This window comes from Lacerta agilis, chromosome 14, assembly GCF_009819535.1.
Source record: "Lacerta agilis isolate rLacAgi1 chromosome 14, rLacAgi1.pri, whole genome shotgun sequence".
NCBI classification, from domain to species: domain Eukaryota; kingdom Metazoa; phylum Chordata; class Lepidosauria; order Squamata; family Lacertidae; genus Lacerta; species Lacerta agilis.
Genome location: NC_046325.1, coordinates 11,306,587 through 11,330,240, shown reverse-complemented (window position 1 = coordinate 11,330,240; position 23,654 = coordinate 11,306,587). Strand labels below are relative to the sequence as shown.

Genomic DNA, 23,654 nt, shown 5'->3' with positions numbered 1-23,654 from the left:
AGCACCCCTGCACTGCTCAGACGTCTCTGAGAAGGAGCCAATCGCCAGATGCTTCTCCCTTGCTTAAAACCCATCTTTTCTTCCTAGTGGGAAGATGCAGGTGCTAGAGAGAGGAAGAGGGAGGGACGGTGAGGGTCTGAGGATGGAGAGATGGAGAGATGCCGGAGCCTGGGCGCTCTGTCTCCCTCCTTCCCTCCCTTCTCCATCCGGCCCCTCCAAAGCGAAAGTCCGTCCCCCAGCGGCGGTGTCGCCGTGACGACCGCGCCGTGGCCCCGCCTTCCCGCTCGCCTCGCATCCTGGCTCCCTCCTGCCGTGGTCCGGTGCCAGGGCGTCCGTCCAGCCGCCCGCCGGTCCCATCCATCCATCCCTCCATCCTCCCCCCCCCCATCCTTTCCTCCCTGCCCAGGGCCCCGGGCTCCGGCCGCGGGGACAGCTCCCAGGCTGGAAGAAGGGCAGCCTGGAAGGGGGGTACGGCCATGGAGGAGGGGTCCTCGAGCCGGGCAGCCCCGGAGGAGGACGAGGCTGCCGCCGCCCCCAACCCCTTCGTCCACGAGCTGCAGTTGACCCGCCTGCAGAAAGTCAAGGTGAGCTGCGGCGGCGGCGGCGGGCGAGGGAGGCTCCCCGCACCCAACGCGCGTTTTTCCGACGGGGCGGGCGGAGCGCAAGGGCGCGCCCGGGGGAAGGGAACAGCGGGGAGATGTTGCTGGACGTCGAGTGGGGGGGGGGACATATGGGGCCGCGGTGGTCGGTCGGTTCTCTCTGGAAATGTGGGGTGCCGGGGGGGTGGCGTCGTCTAGGAAAGAACGGTCTCCTGTTGGGGAACGGGTTGCTGTGTGGGGTGTTTGTGTTTTCCCCTACGAGTGGAGGCAGCGCGCCGCGGGTCGAAGATGTGGGGCTTTCTCTGAAGTAGCCTTGCTCGGCTGTGGGTCTCCTGGAAGTGAAGGGCGCTTGGAGGGGAGGCCCAAAGGGCCATCCAAGGAGACCTCTGGAGGGGGCGTTTTGGTGGAGTTTTAGTGGTCTTGGCAGGGTTGTTGTTTTAAGACTGCGGGCGATCTGTTCGTGCCTCTGTGGGCTGTCCTGTAGGAACTGCAGCGCGTATGGCGGCTGGTGCGATTTCCGTAGGGTTTCTTGATGGGTCTCGCAGGGAGTCTTCTCGCCCCCACCCCCAGTTAGCTTTTTATTTTATTTTATGGAGCTTGACTTATCTTTTTTGCGGGGGGGCGGGAGGTAATTCTGTTGCTATGGTGTTCCCTTAGAAATAAATGGAAGAGAGTTTTGCAAAGCTGTGGGTTGCCTTATATAGGTCTTCTGGAGTTGCGATGCCCTTGGTGGAGCGAGGGGGGCATGATGGGGGGGTACTATAGGGCTTTAAAAGTGATGATCAGTTGTATAAAAGGGTTTAGTGCAGAGGACAAGGCATTTCTGGGTGGGTGGATGTGTCCGCAAGGTTTGCACCCCAGATTTTTGCAGTTTTGGGGGGTTCCAGCAAGGAGTTTACTTTGAGCTGTGTGTGACACTGGGAGCCATAGATTGCCAGAGCGGTTTTTTTGGTTTTTTTTAAAGGGGGGCTACTATAGGCCTGTCATGATGATGGATGGGATTCCTCAAGGGACTGGAGTTTTAGCAGGTCGAGACGGCATGGAAGGGGTGTCCCTTATAAGAGGGCCATATCGGGTTTATGGGACTGGAATAGGTCCAGAAGAAGCACCGAGAGGATCCAGAAGATCCTAGGGATTCCTCACTAGCAGGATCTCTGCAGAGGCTCTAAGCTGTTGGACAGGCACTGTTTTGTTTCAGAGAGGCGGCAGCAGATTCGGGAGTGTTTTATAGGGTCAGCAAAGGGCAAGAGCTTTGTAGGGGCCGCTGCAGTGCATTGTGGGTGATTATGCAGTCCTTAGCGAGCGGCAAGGTTGCTGTAGGGTCTGCCCCCTCTCCCCAAACAAGCAGGGCAAGTTTCACACATGCAAAAATGACCCGCCCCCAAACCACTGGGGACAAAAAAGTGGTAGAATAGAGGATTTCTGTATAGACCAAGTGCATGATGCCTCCGTATGAGGGTCACTGGGGGGGGGGGCGGTTCCCCTCTTGGCTTTTGGAGAAAGGAAATGGGGAAGAACTAAAGTCAAAGTGATGACTCTCTGCTGTTCCCCCCTTTTATTGCTTTAGCCATGCGGCATTGTTGAATGGGGGGCGGGGGGGCAGAGGAGAAAAGGGAGGCAGTGGAGAATGGCCGAGAGGCCTATCAAAGCAGGAGTGCCGTGCCTCTTTCCAGGGGTTGCTGCACCTGGCTCGGATCTTGGTGCAGCCCCATAGCGGTGGGGCGGGGGTGGGGGGGGAAAGAAGCCCAGTGGTTGGATTACACCAGTGGTGTGGGCCAAAAAAAGCAATACCACAGAGCGAGGACAGCAGCAGCAACTGATCTCTTCTTCCACCCCCACCACAAGCAGCCCTTGCCGTTTGCTGTCTTCCTAGTTCTGCTTCCCTGACTCTGTATTAGCTCTCGCAGTTGTTAAGACTCTCCTTGGCAACAACAACAGGGGCTGTTTGGAGGGGGAGGGCAGGTGCCCCTCTTCCCCACATCCAGCCTTGCTGCCCTTTACTGTATTCTTCTCGGCCTTGGCATGAAATCTCCCTGGCCCCTTCTCCCCTCCCCGCGGTCCTATGCCCACCCACCAGTATGCAAGCTCCCCCTGCCATCCTGCCCTGCAATAACTCTTTTATTCTTCTATTGCTGAGTCCTCCTCCTCCTCCTCCTCCTCCTCCTCTCCTCCCCCCACCACCCGCCTGCCGCCTGGTGCTAAATATTCCCATTTGTGCTTGTCAGCTGGACAGATTCAAACTGAATTTTTCAGTTCCCATAGCGCTGAGAGTGCAGAGACACGATTCCCAAATTATATGTATAAACACACACACACACATCTATATATAAACCACAAAACATACATAAACAAACACACACACTTCCATTTCTTTCGCTGTAGCTTGGAATCGTAGAGTTGGAGGGGGCCCCGAGAGTCATCTAGTCCAACCCCCTGCAATGCAGGAATCTTTTGCCCAACATGGGGCTCAAACCCACGACCCTGAGGTTAAGAGCCTCATGCTCTACTGAAAGAGCTATCCCAGCTTAAGGCAGGGGAGGGGAACCTGAGGCCCCTGTGAGTCGAATGTAGCCCTTGGGAGATCTGTGGCCCCAGCTTCACACCCTGAGGGTTTATGTCAGGGCAGAACAAGTCCTTGATCTCTGTTAATGCCACTTGCTTGTCTGGATGGGAGATAAGAGAAGGGCATGTTTGTAGAAATCTGCCTAAGGAAAGGCAGTAATATTTACACTTGTCGCCCCCCACTCACTTTTGCTTCTGTGCCTGCGTGCGTGCCCAGTGGCATGGGTCCTTCACATTGAAAAGAGGTTCCCCCACCCAGCTTAAGGGCTTTGGGGTGCAGAAGAAAAAGAGAGCCTTGCTGTAGGACAGGGGTCAGCAAACTTTTTGAGCAGGGGGCCAGACCACTGTCCCTCAGACATTGAGGGGGGTGCAGACTATATTTTGAAAAAATAATAATGAACTAATTCCTATGCCCCACAAGTAACCCAGAGATGCATTTTAAATAAAAGCACACATTCTACTCATGTAAAAACTTCAGGCAGGCCCCACAAATAACCCAGAGATGCATTTTAAATAAAAGGACACATTCTACTCATGTAAAAACATGCTGATTCCTGGACCGTCCACGGGCTGGATTTAGAAGGTGATTTGGACCAGATCCGGCCCCTGGTTTGCCTACCTATGCTGTAGGAAGAGCTGGTAGCCCAGTGGCGGAGAATATGGTTACATGCAGAAGGCAACAGGGTCAACCTTTGGCATCTTCAGGTTAGATGGGGGTGGGGAGGGGGGGACTCCCAGTCTGAAACCGAAGAGCCACTGCCAGTCAGTGTTGGCTGAATGGAGTTTGATGGACCAACGTCCTGACTCAGTGTAATCATGTTTCCTGCGTCGTTCTTATGCACCTATCTTCTATGTGTTTACAAAGTTTGCAAAGAGGTAGGAAGGCAGATCCCTGCCCTAAGGCCAGCAATGCAGAGCTGCCATTTCTAGCTAGATGTTTTGGACCATTGGTCTTCAGCTGTCGTGTTGGAACCAGCTTTCGAAATTTGACAGGTGCATTTTGCACCCGGCTATTGGCCACTTGAGACCAAGTGAAGGATGCCCCGGTCGGCCAGGGTGTCTTCTGACATCTCCACGATCTGAGATCCTTGGGTCTTGGCTGTTTCCGGACACTAGCAACGCATCCTGTAGAATTCTATCTGTTATATTTTATCTGCGCCATCAAAATGAATTTCAGAAACCAAAAAGTCGCATTGAAAAATACAACCTTTGAACAGTCTGGCACAAAAATAGCAACTGGGCAATCCATGTTGGCGGCCGTAATCCTGGTTTAAGGAGCCATTTGGCACCTAGCTTATATATCTGAATTTCTAACACTGGTTGGGACCCACTACTGGGGTCAGCTCAAGGCCTGATTTAAGGTGAGCTCCAAAAAAGGAGAAATTGGTTCCCAAATGCATGTTTGGGTTAAATCGGGGTCTTTGGCCTGAACATGCTGGAAACTACTGTTTTTGGACCCCACAACCTTGACCATTAGACATGCTGCTCAGGGTCTGATAGGAATTGTAGTCCCAAACGTTTTGAGTGGGGGCAAGTTGGGGAAGGCTGATGTGAGGTGCGGCAGACAGAAAACAGCCGAAGAAGGGACCGGAAATGGAGGGACAATGTGGCATTATTTCAGTTCCCAGTTATTTGGCTTAAATTACAGTTGGGTATGAGGATTAGGAGGGTGTGAGAAAAGCTTCATGGGAAAAGTGGAATTTTTGAGGTGGAATTTGATGGAATATAGAGTCCAAAATTCTCTCTCCTCCTCCGCAATGGAAACATAACTGAAATGGCAGGTGTGTAAGGAATGCACACTGTAGTTCATGGCTAATCTCAACCAGATCAGACCCCATTAGTGCATATGGGGCGGGAAACCACCTTCCCAACTTCATAACTGCACATTGGTGGGGTCTGAGCAACCCTCTAAGAAAGTGATTTTGGGGTCATGGAGATCGGGCAATGAACTCAGCAGCGAAAAGGGCAAATTCCCTGCTCGGGGATTATTAGAGAAAAAGATCTGAAAATAAAACAGGCGGTACTGTAATGCGTTTATACAAGCCAGCCACATTTGGAACACTGCTGGAACAAGGGGACAGAAATTATCAAAGCTGGGTGGGGGAGAGATGGACAGAAAGACAGACAGACAGAGAGTGAGCACATTGTTCCATACAGAAAGGGTAAAGCATTGGGGCTTTTGCATTTGAAAAAAAAATGACTCAGGGGAAGGGAAATGGCAATGTTAAGATTTCTAAGAGAGATAGAGTGGCCTGGTTTTCAGAGAGCCTTCCTCTAGCTCAGCCTTCCCCAGCTAACACCTACCGGAAGTTGTGGGATTTCCAACTCCCATCAGCCCCAGCTAACGTGGCCGGTGAACAGGGATGGTAGGAGCTGCAGTAGATCAATACCTGGAGGGCACCAGGTTTGGGGCAGGCTGCTCTCTTTGCAATAGGTCTCACGCTGAAGAGCAATCTGGTCCGAGTCTGGATTTAAGATCCTTCAAGAAGTGAGAGCAGGAGAAGCCTTGGCACTGCCCATCAGCAGCTAGCACCTGACAGCAGACTCATGCAGGTCACGTGGCCCTAGGGTTTTTCCCTTCCTCTTTCAAAATACTAGAACTAAGAGTCACACCCAACAAAGTTAATGGGCAGCAGAATTGGGACAGACACCTTGCACAACACCTGAATTGTTTTTGTGGGACACCCTGCTGTTCTGGAACCGCCTCAAAAGGGGAGGATGCAAATTTGTTGAGGAGGGTTGGTCAACCAAAAGCTGCTAGCCAGGATGGCTAAATGGAGACTTCATGTTCGAAAGCAGTCTACCTCCGAATACCTATTCCAGGGGAGACAAACAACAGGATGGGAATCATTGCCTTCCATGTCCTGACTGGGAGTCACTGGTTTGGATCCAGATTTAGTTGTGTTCAGAGTAGACCCATTGAAATCAGTTGCCCTCTCCGACTATAGGTGCAGTACCATGGCATGACGAGGACCATGGCTCAGTGGCGGAGAATCTGCTTTGTATTACTACGTTCCCAGGTTCGATCCGTGGCATCCCTGGCTGAGGGAGAGCGCTGTCTAAAATCCTGGCCAGCTGCTACCAGCCAGTGTAGACAGTACTGAGCTAGATACACCAGTGGTTGAAAGAAAGCTTCATTTAATTTCAGCGGGTTGACACTAAATATGCAAAGATGTGGGTCCACCCCACTGTTGGAAGAGGATGCTGGACTGGATCCTCGGCCTGATCCAGCCAGTCTCTCCTTCTGGCCTTCACTTCTCGCCTGCTTCATCCTGGGAGTTTTGATTTAATTTCTAAAATGAACAGCTGCTGGGATGCCGATCTGCCTGGAAGCCATTTATTGTGTGACCTGGAAGGTCCTGTTTCGTTCTAAATCCTCAATCTGTTAGGCCTTCCTGTGGACGCTGCTCAGCACTGAAGGGTAGCGGGGGGGACAGGACTGAATTAAATCGGCGATTTAGATCATGATTCAAATCACTAAATGAGGGAGAAGCCAGCTTAAATCAAGTTTTCCAACGGTAATCCATATATATCCTGAATTTTTTTATATATAAAAAAGATGCATATTGATTGGTTAATCTAATCCCTAAAACCCATTGACAGTTAAATATGCAGGTGCAATTGCAAGGAGAAAGTGCATTGACAGAGAGCAGACTTCCTCTTTCATTCCTCCCATATTGAGTCACACTCTTGCTATGTAAACCAAAATGCAGAGTAGCTAAACCATCAAAAAAATCCCCTGTATCTTTTGTCTGTTTCGAGACAAAGGGCCCAGAATCAAGGGGAGAGCGGCTTGTTTTATGCTTTCAGAAAACATAAAGGAGACATCCTTGTTTACTTAACAGAGAGTGAATATTCACAATTTGAGAACTGAGCAAATTGCAGGATTCTGGTTGAAGGACATTTTTTTTAAAAAACGGGAGCATGCAAGTGCCGCCCGGGCAGGAAATATCTCCCATTGCCGGAAGGTGCAATGATTTGTGAGTCCCCAGTATCAAACCCATGATAACAAAGCCCTATGTGATCAGTTCCTGCCCTATTTAGAGTGCTTGATCTCAAGCCTGGGCAGTGTGCTCACACCCACACTATGTAATTAAAGCACATGGCTTCCCACAAACGAACCCTGGGAACTGTAGTTTGTTAGGGGGCACCGGGAAGTGCGGCTTTGTGGGTGCATACTATAGTTCCCAGGATTGCTTGAGAGAAGCCGTGGCTGTTAATAAATGCGCCTTAAATGGTGTGGGTGGTTAGTTAAAGGAGTTCAGGGAGGAAAAGTCATTTTACTGTACATCTTCTTTCTAACAGTAAGAGCTGTTCGACAGCAGAACTGTCTCCCTCTGGAGCTTGTGGATTTTCCTTCTTTGGTGGCTTTGAAGAAGAGGTTGGATGGCCATCTGTCATGGGTGCTTTAGCTGAGATTCCTGCATTGCAGGACTAGATGACTAGTTGATCCTTGGGGTCCCTTCCAACCCTGCAATTCTACCGTATTTTTTGCTCCATAAGACGCACTTTTTCCTCCTAAAAATTAAGGGGAAATATCTGTGTGTCTTATGGAGTGAATGGTGGTCCCTGGAGCCCAATTGCCCAGGGGCCAAAAGCAGATAGTGCTTTTTATTTTACAAAGAGAAAAAGGGGTGTTGAAAGTACCGGCTCAGCCGCTGATCAGCAAGAGATCGGAAGAGAGATAAGAGTCCCGGCTCCCTTTCAGCCCTGCCCTCCATTGTTGAATGTGCTGCAGAGGGAGGTTGTTTGTTTCCCCAGCAACATGTGACTGGCTGATTAGACTATCTGTCTGGAAACTGTAAAAATGGCTCCCTTTCCTTCAGAAGCTGCAGAAATGTGAGTTAAACCCCATATAAATGGGGCTTTTCCTCTTTGCTTTTTCCCCTTTGCAAAAGGAGATTTGCTTTTCTCCCTTTGCAAAAAAGCTGCAAAACTTTTATCTGATCCTCAAAAAAAACCAGGGCTTTTCCCTTTGCAGAAAAAGCTGCAAAACTTTTAGCTGATCCTCAGAAAAACAGTGCTTTGTAAAAAAAAGCTGCAAAACTTTTAGCTGATCCTCAAAAAAAACAAAAAAAACCCAGGGCTTTTCCCTTTGCAAAAAAAGCTGTAAAACTTTTAGCTGATCCTCAAAAAAACAGGGCTTTTAGAGGAGGAAAACCAGAAAAATATTTTTTCCCTTGTTTCCTCCTCTAAAAACGAGGTGCGCCCTATGGAGCGAAAAATATGGTAAGTCTATTATTCCTGCAGCCCTGAAAAGCCATTTGGGAGGGTCTGGGGAGCTCCTGAATTGAGTGGGTTCGGGGAAAGATCAGAAACCCGGAAGACCAAGTATTCTTAAAAGACTGGAATAACCTTTTAATTTATTTGAGAGACCACTGTAAACAGTTGAAATAATTGGCAGGAATACAATGACACTTGTAAAGTAACATGAATTTTGGATACTATGATCATATAATAGATAGTTACAGTAAAAGATGCAGGAATAAAATTTAGACATGGAACCCACAGAGGGAAGGAAAGAGGTCTGAAGGTTCAAAAGAACCCTTTTTAAAATTTTGGAATAGTTACGTTTGTTGTGCACAACTTTTATGTAAAACTAATTTTAAAAATGAATTGGGTGGGGTGGGGATTAGGGTCTATGGGGCGGGGCAGGGTCAGTGGAGGCAGGGAATTTTCCTTCCTTGAACTTCCTTAAATTATTTTACCACCCAAGCCTGATTTTGGAGCAATTTCTCCCTAAGCAGCAATCCCCATGCCACATTGTTCAGGAGGGCCCAGCCCTATAGTGGGCTGGAAGGGAGGGGAAACTTATTTAATTTAATGTCTCTTAGGATCCAAGCCATTTCCCCCCATGACTCATTATCGCACCCTTTGGCCCAGTGGCCTGATTTGGACATGCATTTCTTAGCTTGCTAAGCCATTGTTGACAGGGCCGTCTTAAGCCTATCCTGCGCTGTGGTGCAGGGATCTCTCCGGCGCCCCCACGCCCCCCCCATCCTTTGACAAACAGCGCCCGCTCGGGACCCCTCGTATTCCTTCTCCCGCCCCGCGCCCTACTCCAGTCCTGCGCAGCGGCAGGCTGGAGAAGCGCTCAAAGGAGCGGCGGCTGCTGGGGATCGTCGTGCCTAGCCCAGGACTTCCCGGCTGCCCCACGCCCTACTCCAGTCTTGCGCAGCGGCAGAAGCGCCCCGACGACCAATTGCGGCGCTGAGAGAAGGGGCGGCCGCCGGGGATCACGCCTGCCTCCCAAGCGCACACCAGCCGCAGAGGGGCGGACAGAGGGAGGGAGGGCTGCTCACTGCACGCCCGGCTCGCCGCCACCGATCGCCTCCTCCTGCCTTCAGCCTTCTCCCTGGTGGCGGGCGAGCGGGGGATAAGGGGCGTGGCGATGGAGCAGCGCGGGGCTCTGCACGCCCTTCCAGTGCTCCCGGGACGGGATGCGAGGGTGGCCAGCTCGCAGCCCGCCCGGGAGTGGCATGGGCGGCAGAGGCTGTGCTGTCGGCGCGCAAGCGCCCGGCCGCCAGGCCGCCCGTGGGGGCGGGTGCGGGTTGGGGAGGGGGGCGCCCGGTATGCTGGCAGGCTCGCGGGGGTGCCCCTGGGGGGCCCGGCGCCCTGGCGCGCCGCGCCACTAGCCCCTATGGGTGAGATGGCTCTGATTGTTGAGCACCTCCTCTGTGGTGGCAGGATGATCCTCCTACAGTTTCCTCTTACGTCCAAAATGGGGAACTGGGGTTTAGGTTGTGATTCTTATTTTCACTTACCTGGAATAAGTCCCATCGGTCTTGCATCTCAGCAGACGTACATAGGATTGGGCTGTGAATGCATGTTTACAGCTCGTCCAGGTGAGCATTCCTCCTGGTTTGCTCACTCAAAGTTGACACGGAGGTTAGATTATATTCCCTCTTTGCTGATTAGTTTGCAGGGCGGTTATACAACAGAGAACACTGGTTCTGGGTTGTCCTCATTTGCTTGTGGGGTGCTATTCCCTTTCGTCATTCATGGACCCCCCACACACACTTTTCCATGCATTTCGCTGTCACTTTCCAAACACCACAGAGTCTGGTTCATTTTTTTCAAAAAGTGAATTTGTTGCGCTAAGGCGACAGGGCCCTTTAACCCACTTTCATTACTTTGACCTAAATTTTCAGTTTGCATTTGAATCCCTCCCACAAAATAGTAACAGTCCAAAGGGACTCATAGTCTCTGGTATGAGAACATCGCCTGTGCTCCTGCTGCCTTCGATCTTGGCCCATGCGTGGTTTTGACTATGCATCTGCCCTTGGCCCATAGACAGAAATGCAACTGCTCCTACCTGTTTACTGCCTAGCTGCCTGGACTCTTGCTAAGGCCTGAGGGAGGTTTTGCCATTGCTTGCTTCTCTCATCTTGTGGCAGTGAGTTCCATCTATGAACTCTGTGATGTGTTGGGAAATATGTCCTTTCTTCTGTCTCAGAGCTCCCGCTAGTGAGTTTCATTGGATGGTTTTTGATTGGTTGGTTTATTTAGACAATTTATACAGGTATACACAACCATCTCTCAGCAGCATACAGGGAGTGCCATACAATGCAAATAAAAACCTGTCAAATCTATAAAATCATAATTTGGTTTAACATGCCCCTGGACTGGGGGTGGGTGGGTATTGAGGTTTCGTTTGCTTTTGTTTATTTCTTAATTAATGGGTGTGATTATTGCTTTGTTTATTATTTGAGTATGGAGTTTTCATTTTAAATTGATGTTAAAAGGTAAAGGGACCCCTGACAATTAAGTCCAGTCGCGAACGACTCTGGGGTTGTGGCGCTCATCTCGCTTTAAAGGCCGAGGGAGCCGGCGTTTGTCCGCAGACAGTTTTTCCCTGGTCACGTGGCCAGCATGACTAAGCCGCTTCTGGCGAAACCAGGGCAGCGCACGGAAACGCTATTTACCTTCCTGCCAGAGCAGTACCTATTTATCTACTTGCACTGGTGTGCTTTTGAACTGCTTGGTTGGCAGGAGCAGGGACCGAATAACAGGAGCTCACCCCGTCGCGGGGATTTGAACCGCCAACCTTTTGATCGGCAAGCCCAAGCAGCACAGTGGTTTAACCCACAGCGCCACCCGTGGCCTAAATTGATGTTATGTTATATGAAACATTAATGTGTTATATGATTCCCACACACACACACTCCCACCCCCCCAAGATATTATGTACTGTATGTCTTTTTGCTTTTTGCTTTATCTTCTTAGTTGCCTTCGGGTTACAAGCAACTAATAAGTCAAATGAATGAATTAATGAACGGGATTTCTCAAAAAGTTTTCAGTAGATGCTGGAAGTTCAGCGGGCCTGCCATGGAAGTCAATGCTGAATGTTCATTCTAGCATTATGAAGGAGAGAGAAAATGCCCAGTTCTCTTCTTGTTTCCCATTCCTGCCTTGCACATGTAGGGTGGAGGGAAAAGAAAACCACTTCAGAACAAAGGAATGTAGTAGCTTAAACCTGCTTGACTCACATCCTATTCTCCCTCCCCTTCTTGACCTCTCTGCAATCCAAAAAGAAACGGGATCCCTGAGTCATTGTCCCTACCCACATTCACAGTTTACTGCTGCCTTTAAAAAAAAATCCTTCTTTGGGATCTGTTCAGTGCCGGAAGAAATGAAATGATACCTTATTTACCACCGGGGAGAAGCTGTGCATGCCAATGTTTTCAGGCGGTTTGGAGAGCTCTGGTTTAGAAATCCATCTCAAATCAAGGTCATTCCTGATGCCTTTCTGTCCATATACGGGACTATGAAAGAGTGGTGCACATTTGAACAGGCGTTTCTGTGTCCCGCAAGCTTCCTTCAGGTGGTCTGAGGAGTGTCTGTGGATTCGTGGCTGAAGGCAGGAGAGAGAGCGCACCTATTGCATTTAATAGACATGCTGATTTTTGATTGATTCTTTTATTTATTTTGTTGCATTGAAATCTGAATTCTGTGGAATTCAACAAAATGCAATACAGTGGTGTCTCTGGTTCTCGGGTTAAGAACTTAATTAGTTCTGGAGGTCCGTTCTTTAACCTGAAACTGTTCTTAACCTGAGGTACCACTTTAGCTAATGGAGCCTGCCGCCGCGCGATTTCTGTTCTCATGCTGAGGTAAAGTTCTTAAACTGAGGTACTATTTCTGGGTTAGCGGAGTCTGTAACCCGAGGTACCACGGTATATAAAAGACAATAAAAAACACAATTCATCTCTACCCATTCAGGGGGCCTCACTCAGGACGCATACAGAAGCACGGCTCCACTGAGAACGGCAAATTCTTCCTTTTCATGCTCTAAAAGTAAACCCTTTTTGGGGGGGGGGGTTAAGCGTTCCTCTCCTTTTATTAAATAACGATTTCTGCGTGTTGTCTGACATTTGGAAAAGCATGGCTTAATTTATCCTCCGCCCGTGCTGTTTCTGCCTTGCTGAATGCTTATTTGCCACCTGCTCCTTTCCAAAGATTGCTCTTCCATTGAACACACGTTGTAGATTTTACCGAGCTCCTCCTCTTCCACACACACAAACACACCTGTCTCCTGCCAGATTTGCTGCTGCAGTTTTGCCCGCTATCCTGAAGAAGCCCTGGTGCCATTCCACACCTGCTTCTCCCGCATGCCTTCCCGTTGCCCCCTCCAAGCTTCCCCTCATTTCCCCCTTCCCATCCTTCAGCCCTTGCAGGCTCCTTCTTCCCTCCTTCCCGTAAACAGTGCAGGCCTTTCCCAGGGGAAAGGTTACTAGCGGTCAGTGCAGCACAAGTTCTTTGGGGTATTTATGTCCAGAGAGGCCCGAGAGGGGAGTCCAGAGTGGGACCAGCTTCTCTGCAAGCCAGGAATTCCAGAGCAATGGCCACTGGGACACGGAGCAGGGTTGTTTCCTCCTGAGGCTGGTTTGTGAGAACAGCCGCCGGTGTGATCACACAATATTAGCCTGATTCTTTTAATAGTGGGCTGGCCAGCCTATGCTGGTTAATGAATGGGCACATTTTAATTTGAAGACTCACAAATTAAGGCTGCTCCTTTATTTATTTATTTTGATTTTTGGGTTTCCCCGCCCTCTCGCTGATTATCGTAATAGGGAAAGGAAAAGGCAATTCTAAAATAATATAGACTCCACAGGGAAGCTATTTCATGTTCCATTACAAACCCTCCCCGAGGTCCTGTTATCAGGAGGTTAAAAGGGACGCAGGTGGCGCTGTGGTCTAAACCACGGAGCCTCTTGGGCTTGCCGATCAGAAGGTTCGAATCCCCTTGACAGAGTGAGCTCCCATTGCTCTGTCCCAGATTCTGTCAACCTTGTAGCTTGAAAGAACGCCGGTGGAAGTAGATAAATAGGTACCACTGTGGCGGGAAGGTAAACGGCGTTTCCGTGCGCTCTGGTCTCCATCACGGTGTCCGTTGTCTGTTGTGGCAGTTTAGTCATCCTGGCCACATGACCCGGAAAGCTGTCTGTGGACAAACGCCGGCTGCCTCGACCTGAAAGCGAGATGAGCACCGCAACCCCGTAGTCGCCTTTGACAGGACTTAACTGTCCAGGGGTCCTTTACCTTTACCTTATAAGGGGGTTACTGTAATCTTTGCAGCTGGTTGATTTTTTAAAAAGAGAATTGAATAAAGTAGTCCTTGCCAAAAGGGAGGGGTCTTTCCAACCCAAAAGGCACTATAAATGGGCCGCTCAGTGTACTCCCAATTCCCAAAACCAGCATGACCAGGGGTGAAGAGGAGTTACCGGTAATCTGTTTATTGTTGCTGGAATAGCTCAGTCAGTAGAGCATTAGAGTCTTAATCTCAGGATTGTGAGTTTGAGCCCCATGTTGGGCAAAAGTCTCCTGCATTGCAAGGGGTTGAGCTCAAAGACCCTCGGGGTCCTTTCCAACTCAGCGATTCTATGGTTCCATTGCATTTCTACCCCATCTTTTTCTCCAAAGAGCTCACAGTGGCATAAATGGTCCTTCCTCTTCCTCATTTAATTCCCACAACAACCCTATGAGGTAGTTGAAACAAAATAAAATAAAATTCCTTCCAGTCGCACCTTAGAGACCAACTAAGTGAGGTAGGTTAGGGTGAACAGAAGTCAACCAGTGAGCTTCATGGCTGAGTGGAGATTTGAATCCGGGTCTCCCAGGTCCTAGTCTGCCACTCTAACCACCGCACTACACTGGCTTTCTTCAACTGTTCCAGACCTAGACCCACCTCTGACTCCCAAGTTGCAACTGGGGCCCACTTCCATGTTTTCACTTTTGATTTATACTTAATAGTGCACGCCATTAATCCCAAAACGGCAGTTCACTGAGCAACGTACATAGTGTTACTTCAGCATTACTGCTAAATGAAAACTAGTCCTGCAGTGTGTCAGTGCCCAATTCGCCCTAAATGTTTTGGTGTTTTCCCACCCTTCGTCCTGGCAGAATGAGGTGGTAAAGCAGAGCTTTCCAAACTGTGTGTCACGACATGTTAGTGTTTCAGCTGCAGTGGGCAGGTGTGTCGTGCGAAGGCTCCCTGTGCTCCTCCTGGAGTTGGAAAGGGGTTCGTTTAAGCTCCGGTTTGCTAGTAAAACTGAATTGCTGTATTGCAAAATGATGTGTGTCTTTAAAAAGTGTACAAAAAAGTATCCGGTGTTACAACGTCAACGATACAACAAAACCAAAGCACCAAACCGGCTTGCAAATATAAAGGACAATTTTACTTAGCTAAGCAAACCAAAGTGCAAATATAAAGGACAATTTTACTTACCGTATTTTTTGCTCCATAAGATGCACTTTTTCCCTCCTAAAAAGTAAGGGGAAATATCTGTGCGTCTTATGGAGCGAATGGTGGTCCCTGGAGCTGAATTGCCCAGGGGCCAAAAGAGGGTCATGCTTTTTATTTTACAAAGAGAAAAGGGGGTGTTGAAAGGACCTTGATCAGCAAGAGATCGGGAGAGAGATAAGAGTCCGGGCTCCCTTTCAGCCCCGCCCTCTTGCCCAGGCCTCCATTGTTGAATGTGCTGCAGAGGGAGGTTGTTTTCCCCAGCAACATGTGACTGGCTGATTAGATTATCTGTCTGGAAACTGTAGAAAAGGCTCCCTTTCCTTTAGAAGCTGCAGAAATGTGAGTTGAACCCCATAAAAATGGGGCTTTTCCTCTTTGCTTTTCCCCCTTTGCAAAAGGAGCTTTGCTTTTCCCCCTTTGCAAAAAAAAGCTGCAAAACTTTTAGCTGATCCTCAAAAAAACAGGGCTTTTAGAGGAGGAAAACCAGAAAAAAATATTTTTTATCTTGTTTCCTCCTCTAAAAACGAGGTGCGCCCTATGGTCCAGTGCGCCCTATGGAGCGAAAAATACGGTAGTTATACACAGTATTGGCAGAGTTGTGCCACTAGTTGACTGTATGTTTTAAGTACAGTGGAACCCCGGGTTATGTACCCCCCCCCCCGGTGTTGCGGACGTTCGAGTTGCGAATGCCCACAACCCGGAAGTGTTTCCAGAGTTCGCACGACCTGTGCGCAACCCCCGAATGCACAGAAGAATTACGCGCACTTCGTGCATGCGCAGAAGCGCTCAAATTGTGCTGCTTCTGGGTTTTTTTGTGTCCCCCCCATGCGTTCATGATACGCATGCCTGCGTTACGTACCGCGACCCGGAACAGATCGCTTTCGTAACCCGGGGTATCACTGTATCTCCAGGCTTTGATATGCATGTTGCACTTTATTTTGCTTAACTAAGTAAAAATGTCCTTTATATTTGCAAGCCGGTTTGGTGTTTTGGTTTTGTTGTCTAAAAAGTGTGTCACCAACACACACAAAAAAAGTTTGGAAAGTTCTGTGGTAAAGTTTCAAGGTTATAGAGTGAACTGTACCCCTTTGGCCTTCAGGTGGAGAACTGAGTTTAAACATCCCCCCTCCCCCAGTGCTAACCTCCTCAGCAACAATTCCCTGCAAGCTGAAGAGAGAAAAACGCTAGTTCTGTCCTGTGCGGGTTTTCTGCTTACGGGGAGTCTGTGAGCAGCTCAGGGAAGCATTTAAAAATGTAACCTGTCAGCTGCAGTTTCAGTGGTGCAGTCCGTTCTATCATTCTGCTCTGCTGCATCATGTGCTGAGTGAGGGCTGGATCCCACTGCGTTCAGGGGGGGCTTACCCTCAGGTTAGTGGTGCGGAGAACTGCAGCCTCAGGGCCAAAGCTCGACGCGACACCATTCCTGCAGTTAGCAATTGTGTCTTTGTCAGTAGATATATCGGGAGAGACAGACTTGAACGGAAAGGTTCTTCTTGTTTTCAAGCAACATCCTGCCTTTTGCATTTGCCCTCTTCCTTTCTGTTTCATTCTTCACAAGCTTTATACCATTTGGCTGTTGTGGGGCTTGGGTGCATTTGTGCCAGAACTTTTCACGTGTGCCTGGTCACTCGGTTCATGCTCTGTGTCTGTACTGAGTGGGGTTTGTACGGAGAAAATCCAGCCAATTTAGTCTCTGTGGGGGCACGGAAACTGGATGCTACTTTGGCTTTGCCTTGTAAGTATATGTCTTGTCTTGGATCCCCGGAAAGCACAGATTGCCTAAGATAATGACATAGCCATCTTAAGTGCAATGCAGAAAAACACAGTTGCTCCTTTTCCTGGTTGCTCGTCCTGCCTGCTAGCCATGTGTTTTCAGGGAACAAGGGACAACTGCCATGAAAACAAAGAGTGTCTCTGTATAAGTGCATGGAGCTAAAACTATATGTACTGTATATTTTATTTATTATGATGATGATGGTTGTCAGCAATGCATTCCAGAAGCAAGGGCTCCCTCCAGACATTCTTTCCGTTCTGCATTCATGATTATTTGTGCTCACGATAGTATCAGAGTGACCCTGCTTTCAATAGCATTTGGTTCTGCAGAGGTTTCAGGGAGGACGTGACGCTTTGCTTCTAGTCAGTGCATGTCCCCAGAACTCCCTGCTGAATTCCTGTAACTTTTCATACCACAAATGCTCCAGTTTATTTTTATTTTTGTGCCGCTTTTGTTGCGCAGTAGCGCCGCAAGAGTGATCCTCTAGGCCAGGGGTCAGCAAACTTTTTGAGCAGGGGGCCGGTCCACTGTCCCTCAGACCTTGTGGGGGGCCAGACTATATTTTTTTGGGGGGTGAATGAACGAATTCCTATGCCCCACAAATAACCCAGAGATGCATTTTAAATAAAAGGACGCATTCTACTCATGTAAAAACACGCTGGTTCCCGGACCGTCCGCAGGCCGGATTTAGAAGGCGATTGTCTGGATCTGGCCCCCGGGCCTTAGTCTGCCTACCCATGCTCTACAAGAAACAACAGGGAACACTGTGTGGACCCTCCAGTATAAATCCACCCCTAATTCACTACTATTGCATATCGTCCAACACGGCACACAGAAAAATAGGGGTGCTATCTTCCGGGGCTGCACGCTTGTGTGGGATTGCGGCCCCGATAAAAGCACTTTTTCTGGGCACAGTGCCCCCAAAACACACAGTTAGGGGTGCTGCACAAAATTGCAGCCCTGGAAAATCATTTTTTTTGGGGGGGGGAATGAGATTGCATCCCGAAATTGTGCGAGAGCACAGCTCCTAAACTGACTGTTGCGGGGGAAAACAGTATGTTTTGGTTTGCCCGGGACATGTGTGGGGTATGCTGTTGTGCCAATGACATGTTGCAGACTAGGTCTACTTTAAAAGCACCAGTTTAGAGGGGCCCCAAGTCCTATTGGGTTCAAATAAATGTGCATGGGATGGTTGCCTTACCAGTAAATTCTAGAGTGAGCCTACGTTTCCTACTCAAAAGTAAGCTCCACATGGGAGTTCACTTCCTAGTAAGTTTGCAGAGGATCACAGGATTTAAGACCTATTAGGCACAATCAAATATACTTCAAAGTAAACACATATAGGACTGCACGCTAAATCAGTTAAATTTGTTTACATTAACATATGAATGGAATAAGCATTTCGTTTCCCCCCACTTTTTAAATAAAGGATGTATGTATGTGTCACAGTGGGAGCCATCTTAGAAGATGCATGCCATCCTGTGTGAAATAGGATTTTTTGGGGGGAGGGGGGTTGCCTTTGCAGTGATGGAGCCTGCCACCTACATATTTTTAAAGTTCTTTTATTAGAAACAATTATATTAAAAAATGTGTTGCCCTTTTAATCAAGAATGCTTTTATCAGAGTTAATTGAAAGGGTTTTCATCTAGCCAATTAATTAGCTAAACATTCCACCCTGCACTGAAGTCTGGAGTTCTTGCAGAAATTCTAAATCTAGTTTTGCAGTGTTACTTTATAGCATTACAACAATCACTAGGGACTCTACAGACACTCTCTCTCTCTCTCTCTCTCTCTCTCTCTCTCTCTCTCTCTCTCTCTCTCTCAGAAACACACACACACACACACACACACACACCAACACACAAATCATTAGTTCCATGATTGTGCCCCGGAAGTGTGGAATTTGTTGTTGTGCATAACAAATTCAACGTCTTGGGAATCTCTGCTTCAAGTTTTGTTGCTGTTTTGTTAAACAGAAGTAAGTCTCCAGACCTTAAGACTTCAGAAAAACACTTTGGAGTATGTGGCTGAGCTCTGTCTCACAAGCTGGCAGCGGGAGGGCGGGTTAAGAAAGCAGATGCAGAATACATTTTTATGCTAAGCAAATATCCTGGAAACTCTTCTTAAATTGAACAACTAAGACCGGATTCCAGAATTCATCTTCTCTGGGCGCAAAATGCGGAATCGCTCTCTCAGACAGACAGTTTTCATGAGGCTCTGTGGATTGTCCTTTTGTCAGCAACCATGGAATCAGGCCAAAGAGGAGGAAGGATTGAAATCCAGTCATTACCGAGTTCCAAAGGGGCGGATGAAAAAAAGCCGGGCTGGCAGTATGGCTCACCATCAGGACAGTGAATAAATCTAGCATGTGCCCTGGCAGATGCCACCGTTTTGCCGGGGCTGTAATCCGTGCAAATCGGGGCTGGTGGTCCCTGCAGAGTACACGTGATTAGCCTAACTCGATGCCAACCGCCGAGCCTGCCTGGAAGTCGGAGCACGAGATATTATTAGAAATAATTTCCTATGACACGCTGAGCGCAGAGGGCTCGCAAATTGAAACAAGGATGGTTTTGTTAACGAGAGGTCAGATGCTTGAACTGGGCTGGCGGCAGCACCCAGCGCCCTTGGGTGGCTGCTAGGGGCCAAGTGCCCTGGCAGCTGCCCACCAACACTGGCACTGGTTTGAACCTGCCTGCCTGCCCCTTGGCTGTGAGCTCCTCTGGTATCAGCTAGCTGGGTCAGCCACTTGCCATTGTAAGGCCCGAGTTGTGTGTAATGCAAAGCCAAACCATAGTTTAGTGTGAGCTGGCTGGTTCCAGGAGAGGAGATTGCAGCCAATTTGTTTCTCCCTCCACTGGTCTAAGCCATGGTTTGGCTTCACATGTCGACTGATCCTGGGCTCATGGTTCAGCTTTTTCACCAGTTACCGTACTTCAGCTGTCTTGTAAAGATGTCTCTTTTCCGCCCAGGCTTTCCCTGGACTTGCAAGATTTGACTCTGTTGTTAATGAATTCCTGTTGTTATAATGCTGTTTTCCTTTTTCCTTTTTGGTATCTCAGTGTTACTATACAGTTGCCTTGTTTTATGTTGTATTTAAACAGATTTTCAAAATATTAAGCGGTGTGGAAATGATTCTTAATAATAATAATAATAACAATAATAATAATAACAACAACAATAACTGAGAGCCCTCTTGGGGAAATGCCTTGTTTCAAAACACCAAGGAAAAAAAGTATCAAATACTCAGCCGTGACTAAATCCCTAAAACGAGGGACAGGTATAATAGTATAATAAAGAAATAACTCAAACTTAACTGAAAAATGGGGTGAAGGTCCCCCAACAACCTGGTGAACTTAGACATATATTATATATATATTATTATATATATATTATTATATATATTATTCAAATATATATTATATATATTATTCAAATATATATTATTTGAATATATTATAATAATATTATAATATAATATTATATATTATAAATATAATATATTCAAATAATATATTATATATATTATTCAAATGAAAACCCTCAAAACTGAAACCCTAACGAGCTGCCGGCTCTCCCTCGTTTCACTGGATACTCCATCAGTTTCCTCAGAGGGAAATTAGAAAGTTATCAAGATTAAATCAAAAGAATAACGAGCAGTAGGGGGAGAGTCCTCCCAAAAAATTCAGTGTAATTTAAACTCAGGTTAGCTAACCTAAATAGTTGTATTAACAAAAAACATAGTTTTGAAGATGAAGCCGCACGGGCTCCTGTGACCAAATACTACAAGCACATGATAGAGACTGCTGCTGATGTTGCCTATTTCCTGGTTTATATACTGTTTCAAAACGCGGCATTGAAATTCTTGAGTAAAATAAATTCAGAAGTCTTTTTGAGGGTTTCTCCTGCAGTTTGCTTTCAGCACCCTCTGCATCCCAGAGGGTTTTACAGTTTCTAATTCCTTTTTTCTTCTGTTTACTTTTTCAAGTGTATTTCACAATGTTGTGTATTTTCATCCTTTTCGTGTACATAATCAACAAGCAGCAGAGCAAAGAAAGGGAAGGCTCCTTCCCCCATAATTATTCCATTTTACAATTTTAGATCTGGAGATTTTAATAAACATATTAATATTACATACACCCCCCACGCCCACCCAATCTTTCTCCCAGACTTGGCTATCCCTGAGGCAGGTTCCTCATGCAGGGAGAGAGGCTGACCTGAGGCTGGTCTTTAGGACCTCTTGGTACTCCCTCCGGTCTTACGGTTTTCTTATATTCTCCTAAAAACAGCCCGACACAAGGGACTTGACCTGGGCTGCCTCCTTACGGCGTGTGCCTCCCTCTGACTTTGCCTCTTTGCAGTTCTATGTGCTGGGAGCTGTGCTGGCCCCGATCCGTGTCGCTCTGGCCTTCGTGGTCCTGTTCCTCATCTGGCCCTTTGCCCTGCTCCAGGTGGTGGGATTACCGGAAGAGACCCTCCAGGAGCCCTTCTCCGGTTGGAGAAAGTAAGTAGTGACGGGCCCCGCTCCGTGGGTCGCCTGACCCTTTGGACCCTGCTGTGCTCGGCTCTCCTAATGCCCCTTCCTTTTGTTTCCCGCCTCCCCATTTCTCCCCCCCCCTTTTCAGCACAGTTTCTCACGGTTCTGTCTACTTCCTGAGCCGCCTGATGTTCTTCTTGCTGGGCTTCATGAGGATACGGGTCCGGGGTCAAAGGGCTTCGCGGCTGGAAGCTCCCATCCTGGTGGCGGCCCCTCACTCGACCTTCTTTGACCCGATCATCCTTCTGCCCTGCGACCTCCCTAAGGTGGTCTCTCGCACCGAGAATCTCCACGTGCCCGTCATTGGAGGTGAGCGACTCCAGCACAACAGACCAGGGCCGTGGGGAGGGAAGGGAACGGGGCGGCCTTGCAAGCAGGAAACCATAGGCGGGAAGAGGTTGCTCTGCGGCCCTCTCGGAGCGATGCCTTTGAAAGGAGGACCCCATCTGAACTCAACATTTGAAGCTGTACTATGCCATTGTCGATAGCCACGACTTCCCCCGCAAAGAATTCTGGGAACTGTAGTTTGTTAAGGATGCTGAGAGTCATTGGAGCAAACTCCTAGTGACTGAGGTCCCTTTGCCCACCCCCCCAATAAAATATTTGAGGAGGCCGCCTGCCCCCAAGTTGCCATTCAAATGGTGTATGTGTGCTGTGTCATGTGATCAATTATGTGGGGTGACAGCGATTTCAGATTTAGGTTACAGCTGGGTAGCCGTGTTGGTCTGCCATAGTCGAAACAAAATAGAAAATTCTTTCCAGTAGCACCTTAGAGACCAACTGAGTTTGTTCTTGGTATGAGCTTTTGTGTTGGTCTCTAAACTCAGTTGGTCTCTAAGGTGCTACTGGAAAGAATTTTCTATTTTGTTCCGATTTAGGGAAAGCCTTAGGCACGTTACCGGGATTGAGGTGTCTGGCGACAACCCAGGGATGCCCCTAAGTCCACCCCGCTCTTCTGAATCCCATTTTTCCTTCTCTTCCACCCCCACCAGCCCTGCTGAGGTTTAACCAGGCCATCCTGGTCTCCCGTCACGACCCGGCTTCTCGCAAGAAGGTAGTGGAGGAAGTGAAGAAACGGGCAACTTCCCGAGGGAAATGGCCGCAAGTAAGGTTTTTACAGGAGCTGCTGTTTGCCTTCCTGAGTTTCCGGTTTGGGTCCCTGAGTAAGATAATCCACTTTATTTCCCCTTCTCTTGTTTGCAGGTGCTTTTTTACCCAGAGGGAACCTGCTCAAACAAGAAAGCCTTACTGAAGTTTAAACCAGGTGAGAGGCTGTGGGGAGTTGGGCAGGTGTACCTGTGCTCAGAAGTGGGTGTAGGGCATTTTAGCTGAGGTAGGAACTACTCATCTCATTCACGCTGGGCAGGCGGACAGCAAAAATGGGGGCACAGCCTGGGTTTACCTTCAGCCACCCATAGGATGACTTGCTGTTATTTTCATTGATTATAGCAGGCTTCCTCAAACTCGGCCCTCCAGGTGTTTTTGGCCTACAACTCCCATGATCCCTAGCTAGCAGGACCAGTGGTCAGGGATGATGGGAATTGTAGTCTCAAAACATCTGGAGGGCCGGGTTTGAGGAAGCCTGGAATATAGTTTAGCAATTCTCTATTGTACAGTCGTACCTTGGAAGTTACCACTTCCAAAACGTTCGGAAACCAAAGCGCAGCTTCTGAAAAGGTTGCAGGAAGATCCTGCAGCCAATCGGAAGCCGCGCCGGCCGTTCGGCTTGCGAAAACCGTTTGAAAACCGGAACGCTCACTCCCGGGTTTCAGTCGTTCGGGAGCCGATTTGTTCGGGAGCCAAGACGTTTGAGATCCAAGGTACGACTGTAATCGTTAAGTGCAAACTGCTTAAATTTTTATTTGTGGACATTTAAGTTTTCTGTTTATTATGATAGTCCGATGGATTATTTAATATTGCTTTATTTGATATAAGTTGTTTATTTTAAAGTTATGTTTCTATTATATATCTTTTCCCGGTATTGGATCAGATTGCTATTAGGTGTGTGGCCTCTGCTATCTATTTTGTTGTTTCTTCAGCTCGCCAAATACCGCCTTGTATATAGCAATACGGAAAGGCAGCACACAAATTAAAAGTGACATGAAAAAAATGAAACGAAGGACACAAGAGCAAGTCTTGAGGGTGTGTTTTCTCAATCCTCAGGTGCCTTCATATCTGGTGTCCCCATCCAGCCGGTCCTCATTCGATACCCAAACTCTCTGGTGAGTCTACAAGAACATTAGGGAAGGGCAGATAGAGCATCCGATTGGCTTGAGGAATAATAATAATAATAATAATAATAATAATAATAATAATAATAAATTTATTATTTATACCCTGCCCATCTGGCTGGGTTTCCCCAGCCACTCCGGGTGGCTCCCAACAGAATATTAAAAACATGATAAAACATTAAACAGCTCCCACCCCTGGCATCTCCAG

The 23,654-nt window shown here is 48.2% G+C and overlaps 1 protein-coding gene across 3 annotated transcripts in view; it reads left to right on the top strand.

The window, feature by feature from the left end:
* Positions 1-241: 241 nt before the first annotated feature.
* LPCAT4 (lysophosphatidylcholine acyltransferase 4) overlaps positions 242-23,654 on the top strand; it is a 30,597-nt gene continuing 7,184 nt past the window's right edge. Inside the window, exons 1-6 of one of the 3 annotated variants that reach the window (XM_033169823.1) lie at positions 242-584; positions 21,040-21,182; positions 21,304-21,524; positions 22,208-22,320; positions 22,419-22,479; positions 23,379-23,437. In XM_033169823.1, coding sequence (XP_033025714.1) covers positions 477-584; positions 21,040-21,182; positions 21,304-21,524; positions 22,208-22,320; positions 22,419-22,479; positions 23,379-23,437 — 705 coding nt within the window. In that variant the 5' untranslated portion in view covers positions 242-476. The remainder of the gene's footprint in view (positions 585-21,039; positions 21,183-21,303; positions 21,525-22,207; positions 22,321-22,418; positions 22,480-23,378; positions 23,438-23,654) is intronic. The other 2 variants (XM_033169821.1, XM_033169822.1) reach the window with 2 other exon arrangements.